The sequence below is a fragment of the Myotis brandtii genome, unplaced genomic scaffold, assembly GCF_000412655.1.
Source record: "Myotis brandtii unplaced genomic scaffold, ASM41265v1 scaffold274, whole genome shotgun sequence".
Taxonomy (NCBI): domain Eukaryota; kingdom Metazoa; phylum Chordata; class Mammalia; order Chiroptera; family Vespertilionidae; genus Myotis; species Myotis brandtii.
The window spans coordinates 1,092,362-1,106,547 of record NW_005360425.1 but is presented as its reverse complement, the minus strand read 5'-3'; the positions used below and the strand labels follow the sequence as shown (position 1 = coordinate 1,106,547).

The 14,186-nt window shown below is 40.7% G+C and overlaps 1 protein-coding gene across 7 annotated transcripts in view; it reads right to left on the bottom strand.

Moving 5' to 3' along the window:
* Positions 1–14,180, bottom strand: part of ZMYM1 (zinc finger, MYM-type 1) — a 22,611-nt gene extending 8,431 nt beyond the window's left edge. The window contains exons 1-6 of one of the 7 annotated variants that reach the window (XM_005868560.2): positions 14,074–14,180; positions 10,636–10,791; positions 8,106–8,178; positions 7,654–7,903; positions 1,322–1,478; positions 1,021–1,233 (exon numbers count right to left, since the gene is read on the bottom strand). In XM_005868560.2, coding sequence (XP_005868622.1) covers positions 1,021–1,233; positions 1,322–1,478; positions 7,654–7,903; positions 8,106–8,178; positions 10,636–10,728 — 786 coding nt within the window. In that variant the 5' untranslated portion in view covers positions 10,729–10,791; positions 14,074–14,180. The other 6 variants (XM_014541523.1, XM_014541520.1, XM_005868557.2 and 3 more) reach the window with 6 other exon arrangements.
* Between the last annotated feature and the right edge of the window lie 6 nt (positions 14,181–14,186).

Here is a 14,186-nt window from a genome sequence, read left to right as displayed (position 1 = left end):
TCAGCCGCCTCCTGCACACCCCCCACTGGGGATGTGCCCGCAACCAAGGTACATGCCCTTGACCGGAATCGAACCTGGGACCCTTCAGTCCGCAGGCTGACACTTTATCCACTGAGCCAAACCGGTTAGGGCCAATAACTTTTTTTAAAGAAAGAATTATATAAGGATAGAGTTGGGTCTCAAAGCATCATATAAACAAGATATGTGATAATCCCACGTCATGAAAGGGGCTCAGACTGTGTTCATTGCATCTACCAAAGCTTCTCTGCTCAGACCACCCACCCAAGACTCTCCTATCAACAGTAGGGGGGTATTTTTCATTGGTTTATTTCCTCCTATGATTCACTCAGAAAAAGCATGACATTCTTGATTCACCTTAACCTTGCTTAGGTGTAAAGAAACACATGGGCCCTAGCTGGTTTGGCTCAGTGGATAGAGTGTTGGCCTGCAGACTGAAAGGTCCTAGGTTGGATTCCGGTCAAGGACACATGCTCAGGTTGCAGGCTCGATCCCCAGTAGGGGGTGATTCTCTCTCATCATTGATGTTTCTATTTCTCTCTCCCTCTCCTTTCCTCTCTGAAATCAAAAAAAATGTGTTAAAAAAAAAAAAAAAAGAAATACATGGAACTAAAAACAAAAACACTTTTTTGGCTGAGTCTTACCAGTAGACTGTTATTTGTGTTAGCTTTATTTGTAGTTTATAAACGAGCTTCCATCTGCTTGCCTTTCCTCAAGGTAAGATGATCACCTGAGGTTCTTTAGGAAAATCTCCACCTAGCACTTACCATGAATTATTTTCAAGAAGGAATTACCAGAAGCCTTTTATTTCATCTCCATCATTTTACCAACTGAAACTATTCCCAATGGTATTAAAATCTATTACCCACACATTTTCCTAAAGTGAAACCATTCACAAGCCAACTAATAGAAGGGACTCAATTTTCAATTTTTCATTGAGTCCTATGCAGTCAAATTCAAATGGAGTAGTCCTCCCTTTAGGCAACACATCTTTATTCATACCTGCTGGCATGCTGTAATATTCTTTGAACTGTTTAAGTAATGGGACTGTCCTTCCACCTGAAGTATATGGAACAGATCAGAACTAGTGTAACAGTAAACTCCACAGTTCTCACAACAGTTTATGGTGAGGTTGTTAGCAGAGTGAAACTTTGAAAAACAGGCATTACTGCAAAGCATATGTTTCATATTCTGATATTCTACTTCATACTGAATCTAGGGTAAAAAAAAAAAAATTCGGTAAAAATTCTAGTATTTAAGCGGATCAATCAGAGTCCCTAAAGATGAAAAAATTGCAACTTACGAGAGTAGTCTTCTGACACATGCTGCATTTGGTTGAAATCCTGTCAGTATATAGCTTAACAGATAGTTTTCTTAGACAAGATTGGCTGCAAAAAATTTTGCTAAAGGTAGTATCTTTCGGCTGGACACTGATGACATCCTTTAGATTTGAAATGTCTCTGAAAATAAATAACAAGGGCATCATTAAACAGTTTTGTCATAATTATAATTTTTCTCTATAAGCTAAATCACTGCCTTAAACAACCTTCTCCCTTGTTTCTTTTTCAAAAATATTTTTATTGATTTCAGAGAGGAAAGGAGAGTGAGAGAAAGAAACATCAATAATGAGAGAGAATCATTGATCAACTGCCTCCTGCACGCCCCTTACTGGGGATCGAGTCCACAACCCGGGCATGTGCCCTTGACTGGAATCGAACCTGGGACCCTTCAGTCCGCAGGCCGATGCTCTATCCACTGAGCCAAACCAGCTAGGGCATCCCTTATTGTTTCATTTACCTGAAGAATAGGGCATCATTAAACAGTTTTACCATATTATAATTTCTCTCTATAAGCTAAATCACACCCTCAAACAACCTTCTCCCTTGTTTCATTTACCTGTAGAACTGTGAAACAGTAAGAATATCAGCTTTGATATAAGAAAACCCAAATTTAGTATCTAGTTCTTTTACTTATAGGTCATTTTTATTCCCTACATGTTAATTTACTCATCTATAAAGTAGGGATTATAAAACACATCTGACAGTGCAGTTTTAAGGATTACCTAACCTGTGTCAGCTGGTGCTAGAAATAATAAATGATGTCACATATTCATACCTGACCAACTTTGGAATCTACAGGACAGAAGATTTCAAAGTATGGTCTGTAAATCCCTGGGGATCCCCCAGATGCTGAGGGAATCCACAAAATCAAAACTATTTCCACATTAAGATATTATTTGCTGCCCTAGCCCAGTGGTCGGCAAACTGCGGCTCGTGAGCCACATGCAGCTCTTTGGCCCCTTGAGTGTGGCCACGAAGTTTCAATCGCACTGTACGTGCGCGCCCGCACGTGGTATTTTGTGGAAGAGCCACACTCAAGGGGCTGCAGTTTGCCGATCACTGCCGTAGCCGGTTTGGCTCAGTGGATAGAGTGCTGGCCTGCAGACTGAAGGGTCCCAGGTTCGATTCTGGTCAAGGGCATATGCCCGGGTTGTGGGCTTGATCCCCAGTAGGGGGCATACAGGAGGCAGCCAATCAATGATTCTCGCTCATCATTGATGTTTCTATCTCTCTCTTCCTCTCCCTTCCTCTCTGAAATTAATAAAGAAATATATATGTATATATATATATATATGTATTTTAAAAAGATGTTATTTGCTTTTTTAACTGTACATCTGAAAAGCAATGGTGGCCCCTTTAATTCTACGCCTAGGTTTACACCCCAAAGAATTGAAAATAAGTACTTAAAAAAGAACATGTACATGCATGTTCATAACAGCACTATTCACAATAGTTAAAACAGCCTAAATGCTCATCAATGAATGAAAGGATAAAGAAATTGTGGTATATTCATGCAGTGGAGTATTATTCAGCTATAAAAAAGAATGAAGTACTGATATACAAGCTACAACATGGATGAAGCTCAAACACATGCTAAGGGAAAGAAGCCAGGAACAAAAGATCACCTGTAGGATTCCATTTATATGAAATATCCAGAATAGATAAATACATAGAACACAGGCTGGTGGTTGCCAGGGGCTGAGGGGACAGGAGAGGGAAATGTGGAGAAACTAAATAAAGCATTTTACTTTGGAGTGACAGAAATGTTTTAGAACTAGATAGAGGTGGTAGTTGTACAACACTGCCAATGTATGAATGTTACTGAAATGGTTTTTTGTTATGTGGATTTCACCTCGATAAGTTGTGAGGGGAAAAAAAAAAGCAATGGTTGGGTAAAACTGCCAGAACCTTACCATAAATCAAGGTAGTAGCACCAAAATGTACCAATACTAGTGTTATTCACAGCCAAGCATTCGCTGTAAAAATTACTCACTTTATTAAACTTAATCCTTGAGTACATCACATCTTTTCTGTGTGGTAAAATAGGATATAGGCATAAAGAATTACCCATGTACACTCAAGAACGATGGTAGTCTCAAGGAAAACCACGTGTGGGAATGTTAAGACTTATAACCTAGGTTAGCCACTTTTTCTATGAAATACATTTTTACCTGAAAGAACAACTATTACCCAGAAGTAGATACCTGGAAGATATTTTTTCTCAAAAATGAATTAAGTAAGACTGTTACTTCAAAGAACACAATTGGCAGTATTCATTGCCAATGATAAAATTTGAGTTTCATTGAAAATAAGAATTTTTGAATTCTTGTATCTGCTACTTCCAGCTTAATCGCTCCCTATCACTTAGACATTCCTGATGACATTAGTGATTTAAAAAAAAACAAGTTATTTTAAAAATATTGCGTAATGAAATACATCAACATCTGCATAATTCACTGAACCAATATTTTCGATTGATTGCACGTAACAGAAATCATTTATGGGGAAAATAACCAAAGTACAAATAGACCAATGAATTTTAATTTAGCAGTACAAAAAGTTCATTGATATGGTTTCAGATTACATATTACAACCAACCTTTAAAAACCTACCACTTGCCCTAACCGGTTTGGCTCAGTGGATAGAGCATCAGCCTGCGGACTCAAGGGTCCCAGGTTCGATTCCGGTCAAGGGCATGTACCTTGGTTGCAGGCACATCCCCAGTGGGGAGTGTGCAGGAGGCAGCTAATTGATGTTTCTCTCTCATCGATGTTTCTAACTCTCTATCCCTTTCCCTTCCTCTCTGTAAAAAATCAATAAAATATATTAAAAAAAAAAAACAAAAAAAACCCCTACCACTTGTTTTCTGATGTTGTATCAAAGAGCATCCACAATGATCTAAATGCTAGTAGAACACTCCTCCCTTTTTCAATTACACATTTTGTAAGGCCAGATTTCTTTAGACTTCTGCCAAAACAGAATTTTGCAAGAAACTGGATACAGAAGCAGATATGCAAACCCAGCCTGCCATTAAAGTAAAACTGATAAAAACAATGCCCACTAAAATTTTCTTCTCACGAAATTTTTAAAAAAAGGCTATTTTTCATGATATTCATGTCAACATGCACTGAGTGTATTATTTTAAATCAGCTAATAGTTTTTAAATTCCTCAGTTTTAACTTCTAAAACAGTATATATTGGTAGACATAACCTATCTAAAACTAAAACTCTTCGGGTCTTCAATAATTTTCAAGAGTGTAAAGGGGCCGGAGAACAGAAAATTTGTGAGCTGCCACTACAGGAAATGACCAACATACCTGGCTACCTAGAACCTTCAGAATATCAGTATTTCAGAATAATAGTTTTTCAGATTAAATACTCTTTTTTTTTCTTGATTAAGGTATTACATATGTGTCCTTATCCCCCATTGCTCCCCTACCCCGGGATTAAATACTCTTGAAATGAGCACTATTTTAACAGTTCAACATTTACAAAGTTTTAGTGTATTATGCATGATTTTTCTACCCTTTTAAACAGATGATAGCCAAAATAACATGTTCATTTCATTATCATATCATCAATCATTTCATTGGTTTAAATCACAGCTCTAAATGCAGTCTGAGTTGTGTTATCCTTGTACTTCATGACAAAAATTCTAGGATCCACTGGTGCCAGGCAGTGTTTACATGATGGGGATATAAAGATGACTGTAATCTAGTTTCTAATGTTAAGAAGTTCATTGTAGCCCGGCAGGTGTGGCTCAGAGGTTGAGCACTGACCCATGAACCAGGAGGTCACAGTTAGATTCCAGGTCATGACACATGCCCAGGTTGGGTGCTTGATCCCCAGTAAGGGTCGTGCAGGAGGCAGTCTATCAATGACTCTCTCTCATCATTGATGTTTCTATCTCTCTCTCCCTCTTCCTTCCTCTCTGAAATTAATAAAAACATTAAAAAAAAAAGAAGAAGATGAAGCTCATTATCTAAACTGGGCAATATCAATTCTTTAAAACATTAATTTTATGATCAATGTTTTGGGAGTTGTGAACACTATAAAAACAGAGCATGGACAATAAATATGGGTGGGTGGATGGTAGTAAAAGAGGAAGGAATAGTGTGGGAATAGATAAGAGGTAAAGATATTGGAGGCAGACCTTTAAGACACAAAATTAGCCAGTTGGGAAGACAGGCAGAAGATATTGCATTGACAGAAGCATGGAACTCTGAAAATGCTTATTGGCTTATATTGTTAGTATATTAGATTGCTGCTTCTAATCTACTAAAGCCTTATAAATAAAAACTCAAAAGGGGAATTTTGTTACAAGTGCCTAAAATTAGCTTAAACAAACTCTCAGCATAGATCTGAACAACTTTCCTACAAATAAATGTTCAACATTAGTACATGGGCCTATTTTGAACTCTACTGATTGCTCTCAGGATCTCCAGTTGGTTCCAACTGGGATACTAAAGGACAGAAATGATACTTCTTAAATACATAGCTCTCAAAAAAAAGTCATCTAACCTGATTTAAAACGTCATTTTTCCAAGCTATTTTTTATCTCATTCATGAAATATATTAAGAATTTCATTAACTAAAAACAGATTAAAAATCATTGCTATAAAACCTCAACAGTGACCAGGAGGTGTGGCTCAGTGGTTAAGCATCAACCTATGAACCAGGAGGTCACAGTTGGATTCTTGGTGAGGGCACATGCCCAGGTTGTGGGCTCAATCCCCAGTGTGGGGTGTGCAGGAGGCAGCTGATCAATGATTCTCTCTCATCATTGATGTTTCCTTCTCTCTTTCCCTCTCTGAAATCAATAAAAATATATTTTAAAAAACATAAAATAAATAAAAAATCAATTTAAAAAAAGAAGATTCAAATTATGGTAATCTGATTCCCAAATAAGACATCATTTGAAAGGAATTTGTGTTCTGAAACAAAGACATTTAAAACTTAGCATTGCCCTGACCGGTTTGGCTCAGTGGATAGAGCGTCGGCCTGCGGACTGAAGGGTCCCGGGTTCGATTCCGGTCAAGGGCATGTACCTTGGTTGCGGGCACACCCCCAGTAGGGGGTGTGCAGGAGGCAGCTGGTCGATGTTCCTCTCTCATCAATGTTTCTAACTCTCTATCCCTTTCCCTTCCTCTCTGTAAAAAATCAATAAAATATATATTAAAAATAAATAAATAAATAAAACTTAGCATTATCATTTAATGAGTATTAATAAACCAGGACTATACTAGATACAGTAAGACTCTCAAAGCACTGATGCTTTACACATCTCAGGGCATAGTTCAAAGTTCTGGACATTTTTCATGAATTTATTACAAAATGACTACTACCTTCTTTCTCTATATCAGAAATGACTTACATATGTAAAAAAGTAAACTAAGACCAAAACAATAGCTCACAGGAATCTTGAAAAGATTATATCCATCCATGTATGTTTACCTATGGCTATTCAATTTTTCAAGAAAATTAAATAACTTCATTTATACCTTGGAAGATTCAAAATAACTGTTATATGATTAATTTTTTTTTGAAAGGTTGCTCCCGACACAGTTAATCGAATAAAATGGGCATACCATAAAAGCTTTGGAAATCACATTGTTTAAAGTTAAAGAGAAACAGAACTCACATTTTAAATTCTGCAAATCTCTCAATAAATAACATAAAAAGATTTAAAAATATATATATATTTTTATTTATTTCAGAGAGGAAGGGAGAGGGAGAGAGAGATAGAAACATCAATGATGAGAATCATTGATCAGCTGCCTCCTGCATACCCCCTACTGGGTGGTGGGATTGAGCCCGAAACCCAGGCATGTGCCCTTGACTGGAATCGAACCCAGAACCCTCCAGTCCATAGGCCGATGCTATCCACTGAGCCAAACCGGCTAGGGCTAAAAAGATTTCTAAAGACTCTATTAGAGGAACTGAAAACAGAAGCAGCTTTTCCCTAAACCACTGGTCGGCAAACTGCGGCTCGCGAGCCACATGTAGCTCTTTGGCCCCTTGAGTGTGGCTCTTCCACAAAATACCATGTGCGGGCGCGCATGTACAGTGCGATTGAAACTTCGTGGCCTATGTGCAGAAGTCGGTATTTTGTGGAAGAGCCACACTCAAGGGGCCAAAGAGCTGCATGTGGCTTGCAAGCAGCAGTTTGCCGACCACTGCCCTAAACCAAGGTGATATTTCTTCAGAAAAAATGAAAATGTAGAAAACTACAGCCAAGACTCTAATCAAGATCTTGGTAGAGAAGTAAAAAGTGGCATAATTTAGAATTATATACCTTGAGCAGTTTGCACAAGTTTTCTTGGGAAGAGCTGATGAACTGCCAGATGAAATGTATTCAGTGATGCACGGTGTGGAGCAGAAAAGCTGAGTAGATCCTTTTCTGTGATAAGCAGTTTGCCCCTTCAGAAGGACTTTTTTACAACCAGAACAGGAAACCTGAATAGCTGCGGTTGAAAGTGAAGGAAGCATTTTATTCACGCCAGATGATGCCAGAGGAGGCTGAATGTTTGTAATCGTCTGTGAAGCTATAAACACAAAACAGGAAAGAACACATTCAGTATTTAAATAAATTAAGTATGCTCCCTCCCCCCCCCCTCCAATTTATTTTAGAAGCTACTTCTGGATTTAAAACTCAAAAAATGCACTATTCAATGACATTCTAAAAAAGAATAAATTGGCTATCATATTGGTCAGAATAAATAGGATTAATTTAAATAATTCCATTACCACTGTCTGTAAATGTAGTGCTTATTTTCTGTTCATTCTCCTCAGTTTTGGACTGTTGGGCTTGACAATACTCCTAAAGAAAATAATGAACACAATGTATTTTAAACAACCACTTAATTGAACAAAATGATAAATTATGCTAAAGTCTATTCAGTAAATTTGTACAACTGAATTGAACCATGGCACATAGATAAACACTCCCCTCTTGGTGACCTTTGGCTAATAACACCAATCAAATACTACATTATTTTCTACTAGAGGCCTGGTGTATGAAAATTCATGCACTGGGTGTGGGTGGTGGTGGTGGGGGGAGTGTGTGTGTGTGTGTGTGTGTGTCCCTCAGCCTGTCCGGGACTCTTTGGGGGATGTCCACCTACCAGCTTAGGCCCACTCCCCAGGGGATCGGGCCTAAGCTGGCAGTCGGACATCGCTCTGGCAGCCCAGGAGCCCTCAGAGGACATCCTTAGCTCTGCCACAGAGGCAGGACACTGGCCAGCCATGAGCCAGTTCTGGCTGAGTGGTGCTCCCCCTGTGGAGGTGCAATGACCACTAGGGGGTAGCTCCTGCATTGAGCGTCTGCCCCCTGGTGGTCAGTGTGCATCATAGCGACCGGTCGTTCCACTGTTAGGGCCAATTTGCATATTACCCTTTTATTATATAGGATTGTACCTAAATGTGACTTCACCTAATCTATACTATTAAAAGCCTAGGTGGTCCTCGCGCCCTCACATGACGCCCTCACGTCACTGCAAGATGGCCACAAGATGGCCACCAGGGGAGGGCAGTTGTGGGTGACCAGGCTGGCAGGGGAGGGCAGTTGTGGGTGACCAGGCCGGCAGGGAAGGGCAGTTAGGGGCGACTGGGCCAGCAGGGGAGGGCAGTTGGGGGTGACCAGGCCGGCAGGGGAAGGCAGTTGGGGGCCATTAGGCCGGCAGGGGAGGTCAGTTGGGGGTGATTGGGCCAGCAGGGGAGGGCAGTTGGGGGTGATTGGGCCACCAGGGGAGGATGGTTGGGGGCGATCGGCCGGTAGGGGAGCAGTTAGGCATCAATCAGGCTGGCAGGGAAGCGGTTAGGGGGCGATCAGGCTGGCAGGCAGAAGTGGTTAGGGGCAATCAGGCAGGCGAGTGGTTAGAAGCCAGCAGTCCCGGATTGTGAGAGGGATGTCCCAGATTGGAGAGGGTGCTGACCGGGCTGAGGGACACCCTACCCCACCCCCGTGCATGATTTTTGTGCACCGGGCCTCTAGTTGTCTTTATAAAGACCTTGAACACAAAAACTGTTAGATTGGGTTGAATGAGTTTTACAAAGGAGGTTTTGAGTGTGTGTTTTTTCACAGCAACAGGCAATCTGTCTAAACTTGATCTATTCTTTAATGTGTATGGGTTAAAAAAGCAACAGACACTTCCTAGGTGGACAACATTCTGTTCTGTCACCAACCCAATGGGAGTCCTATCCTTACTTGACACTGATTTACTTTAGGGCCTCTCTAAGCAAAATACAAGAAATAAATTAAAACTGAATTTACTTTTTGCTTCATTAGAAATTTCACCTAGATCATATGCAAATATTCCAAGGAAAGTTGGTCCTACTTAAAGAATAATCATAGCCTGAACCAGTTAATCCTTTATAAGTTCTATAGCATGCAATATCTTAAAAAGTTTAGGAATAAAAACACAAAACTGTGGTTGAGTGTCAACCTATGAACCAGAAGGTCATGGTTCGATTCAAGGTTAGGGCTCAACACCCAGTGGGGGGCATGCAGGAGGCAGCTGATCAATGATTCTCATCTTTGATGTTTCTATCTCTCTCTCCCTCTTTATATATGTAAAAATATATTAAAAAACAAAAAAACAAAAACCCCCAAAATTATAAAGATTAAAAAATTATAAAGAAAATAAGTCTAAGAATTTAAAATGTATTCTACAACTTGATATAGGCAGTAGCATCAAAACATAATAGTTATTTGAATTGTTTCAAGTTAAGAAAAACAAAAACAGCCCTAACTGGTTTGGCTCAGTGGATAGAGCGTCAGCCTGTGGACTGAAGGGTCCCAGGTTCAATTCCAGTCAAGGGCATGTACCTTGGTTGCGGGCACATCCCCAGTAGGGGCTGTGCAAGAGGCAGCTTATCGATGTTTCTCTCTCATTGATGTTTCTAACTCTCTATCCCTCTCCCCTCTCTGTAAAAAAAAAATCAAAAAAAAAAATTTTTTTATTTTTTTTAAAAAAAAAAAAAAAAAAAAATATATATATATTTTTAAAAAAAGAAAGAAAAACAAAAACAAAAATGTGTTAACCTTAGGCCCATAATATCATCCTTTTATCAATCCAAACACCCAGTTCGAAACAGCTCATTCTACTCTCAAATCACATTCTTGTACATACTTGTTTTCGCACTGAACACCACATACCTTATATTATTTGATCCACTGCTTTGGATTTAAAAATTTCAACCAATAAACCAGCATCTAAATAACTAAAATTTGTAATTTGAGGCTGCTCTAGAAAAAAGAAAACAAGTACCATTTTACCTGAGCATTGTCGGGTTCTGTCTTAATTTCATCCAGCTGCAGTAGTGGTGGTGCCACTGCCTTGTCACCACCCTCTGTTGGTGATTCTTTCATTTGAGTATCTGATGTAAAGGAATTCTCCACTTCCTTTCTTCTTGGGGAACAGTTTCCGGATACCTAAAATGCAAAATGAGTTGATGAAGAGTTCTGAGATAAGAACTCCCCCAACTCGCTATAGCCCACTTCTACCTCTGTGACTTTCTAAATAAACTTTCTTTTATAATTTGAGACTTGGCTCTGAATTCTTCCCTTAGCCAGAACTCAAGAACTGAGTTTGCTGAACCAAGGTTCACACCGGGTGCCATTTTCCTGCTGCTAATACAAGCAACAAAAGGGTCTTCAGATAGCTTGGTCTTGAGGTTCTCACAATACCAACACTTACTTTCCTCCCTTCATCCACTTTTCCCCAATACAGCTTTGCTTTCCACTTCTCAACTTTCTTCTGGGACTAGTCTTCTCCACTTCTATTCTCCTTGGTCTGAGGAGAGCATAATGCCACCAAATCCAAAAATAATCTGATTATTTAATTTATCAGATAGTCTTAGAAAACGTAAATCTTTCTGACATTAATCCAATCACCTGTACGCACTACCTCTCCCCACCACTGCCCTCCTATTGAGCCAGTTATCATCTGAATCAACCCCTCTTCCCCTCCTTGATTCCTCTCATATATAAGCATTTAAACACATTCAAGGATCCAACCTCTAAACCTATTGCCCCTCTCAGAACTACTTTCCCTTCTTGAAATTCTCTCCTTCCCTGAGTCCTATGATTCCAAGACCTATTTATTCTCCTATGTCTTTTTTTTTCATTTTTATTGAATTTATACCCCTCCCGTTTTTTTTTTTTCTCCTATGTCTTTTCAAACATTTCCCCCACCTGCTTCTAAAATACTTGTGTTCCCCCAATGCATAATTCCCCATGTGGACAATAGAAGGGGTTCTATGGAAAGTAACCTCACAGGGTGATCAGATCATAAATTCCTAACTGGGCAGATCATGGTGGGTAGTCATGCCCCTGGCCTTTTTTTTTTAAAGCCTCACCAGAAGATATTTTTTCCATTGATTTTCAGAAAGAGTGGAAGTGGGGAGGAGAGAAATACGACTGAGCCATGCCAGCTGGGCCTGAGCCAGGTTTTAAAGTAGGTTTCTAAGCCCTAACCGGTTTGGCTCAGTGGATAGAGCGTAGGCCTGCAGACTGAAAGGTCCCAGGTTCGATTCTGATCAAGGGCATGTACCTTGGTTGCAGGCACATCCCCAGTAGGAGGTGTGCAGGAGGCAGCTGATCGATGTTTCTCTCTCATTGATGTTTCTAACTCTCTATCCCTCTCCCTTCCTCTCTGTAAAAAAATCAATAAAATATATTAAAGTAGGTTTCTATGAAGCAATAATAAGGGATATTTCAGTTATAGGGGCAGCATGTGCAAAAGCATATTGGAACTATACCAGTAAGGAGTGGAGTTACCATTAAAGATAAAATACAAGAGTGATAGTGGAAGGAAATGAAGTTGGAAAAGCAGAAAGGGATCATATCAGGAAGGTCTTTGAAAACCAAAAACTTTGAAATTAATCCTATAAATAAGTAGCCTTTGAGGTTCAGCAAACATTTCATTCACATCTCTTTTTAAAATTCTTACCCGAGGATATTTTTCCCCAATGATTTTTAGAGAGAGTGGAAGGTAGTGGGGGGTTGGGGGAGAAAGAGAGAGAAAAGAGGAGGAGGGAGGGAGGGAGGGAGAAAACATGAATGGGAGATACACATCCATTTGTTGTCTCCCCCCCGCCCCCCCCCACACACACATGCCCTGACCCAGGGTGGGATCAAACCTACAACCCAGGTACATACCCTTGACCATGAATTGAACCTGTGACCCTCCAGTGTGCCGCCAAAGCTCTAACCACTGAATAATGCTGGCCAGGGCTGCATCTCATTTTAAAAATAAAAATTTACTTCAGATCTTCAGAAAATAGCTTTTCCTGCCATTTGGGTAAATGTAGTTCAATTCCTTGTAGCTATGTCACTGATGAGGAAGGTTACAATTTACACCTATCCTTTTTCATGCACAGAAAACCCTAGAAGCAAATTCACTAATTTAGCAAGGGCATCCACTCCTCTAATATTCTTTTTAAAAAAATACATTTTATTGATTTTTTAGAGAGGAAGGGAGATAGAGAGTCAGAAAACATCGATCAGCTGCCTCCTGCACACCTCCTACTGGGGAGGTGCCCTTGACCAGAATGGAACCTGGGACCCTTCAGTCCGCAGGCCAGCGCTCTACCCACTGAGCCAAACCGGTCAGGGCTCTAATATTCTTGCCAAAACCTAGGAGTTAAATGGGCAAGGTGTTGTAATTTAGTTCTTGTTATGTTAAGGGCTTCTTGTCTTACAAAATTTGGGATGAGATGTTATTATTTGGGATGAGATGTTATATGACAAGTAATTGTCAGATGTTACTGGGGAATTCAACTCCTGAGAAGAAATTCTCCACTCATCTACTTTCAAGCTTTTAGTTGAGTTTAACTGAAAAGTTTGCCGATATGGCATCCTGAGAAAGCTGAAAAAATATCCGTTTGCAAACACTAGTCCATGCAATCCACGATACTCTCCATCCTGCATACTAAAGCAAAACACACATAAAGTGATAAAAATTGCCCCTTCATCTGATCCCAGATCAAATCCTAATTCATCAAAGGTCAAACCTTTAAACCCAGCCGGTGTACGGGCTCAGTGACTGAGCGTGGACCCAGGAACTAAGGGGTCGGTAGGGCTCCCGTCAGGGCACCTGCCCCGAAAGCGGGCTTGATCCCCAGGTGGGGGCGTGCAGCCCAGGGGTGATGTTCCTCTCTCACTGATGTTTCTTTCTATCCCTCTCCCTTATCTCTCTAAAAATAAAAACATATTTAAAAAAAAGAAAAATTCTACTACCTTTACCTAAAAACGATTTTTTTAAAAAAGTCAAACTCTTAAATAATTACTTCATCTTTTTTAGCTGAGATCCCGTGTACAATTCAACTTGCAAAAGGAGTTCCAGGTTTCCAAGGTTGAAACCAATGACCACTTAATGAAGGCGACGCCGCGAATGTTATCAGACGAACGTTTTAGAAACGGAAGCCGCAGAGAAACCAAAGGCTGGAAGCCCGCGTGCGACACGGAAGCCGCAGACGACGAGAAACGCCGCAAGTAACCCTCCGGCTCAGTGAGCATCGGTTTACAGGAGACCGCGAACGCAAACCGGGGGCCTCCTCTCCGAATTCCCGACGCCCCTACGGCGGAAACCGCACGCACGGCCGTGTCTCCAGAAACTCTACCCAACAAGACGCTTCCTCCTCCCGTCCACACGCGAAACTCTCTGCCCATCCGCCAGGCACAGACGTAAAGACCGGCACCGGGGCCACGTACGGAGGCTTACGAGCTCCTCTCCAGGCCGCTCGCCAGGGGAGGATTCTCACGGCCACTTCCCAGGCACCGAAAGGTCGCGTAGGCCCAGCCCTCTTCCCGCGGTGCTTTGCGGC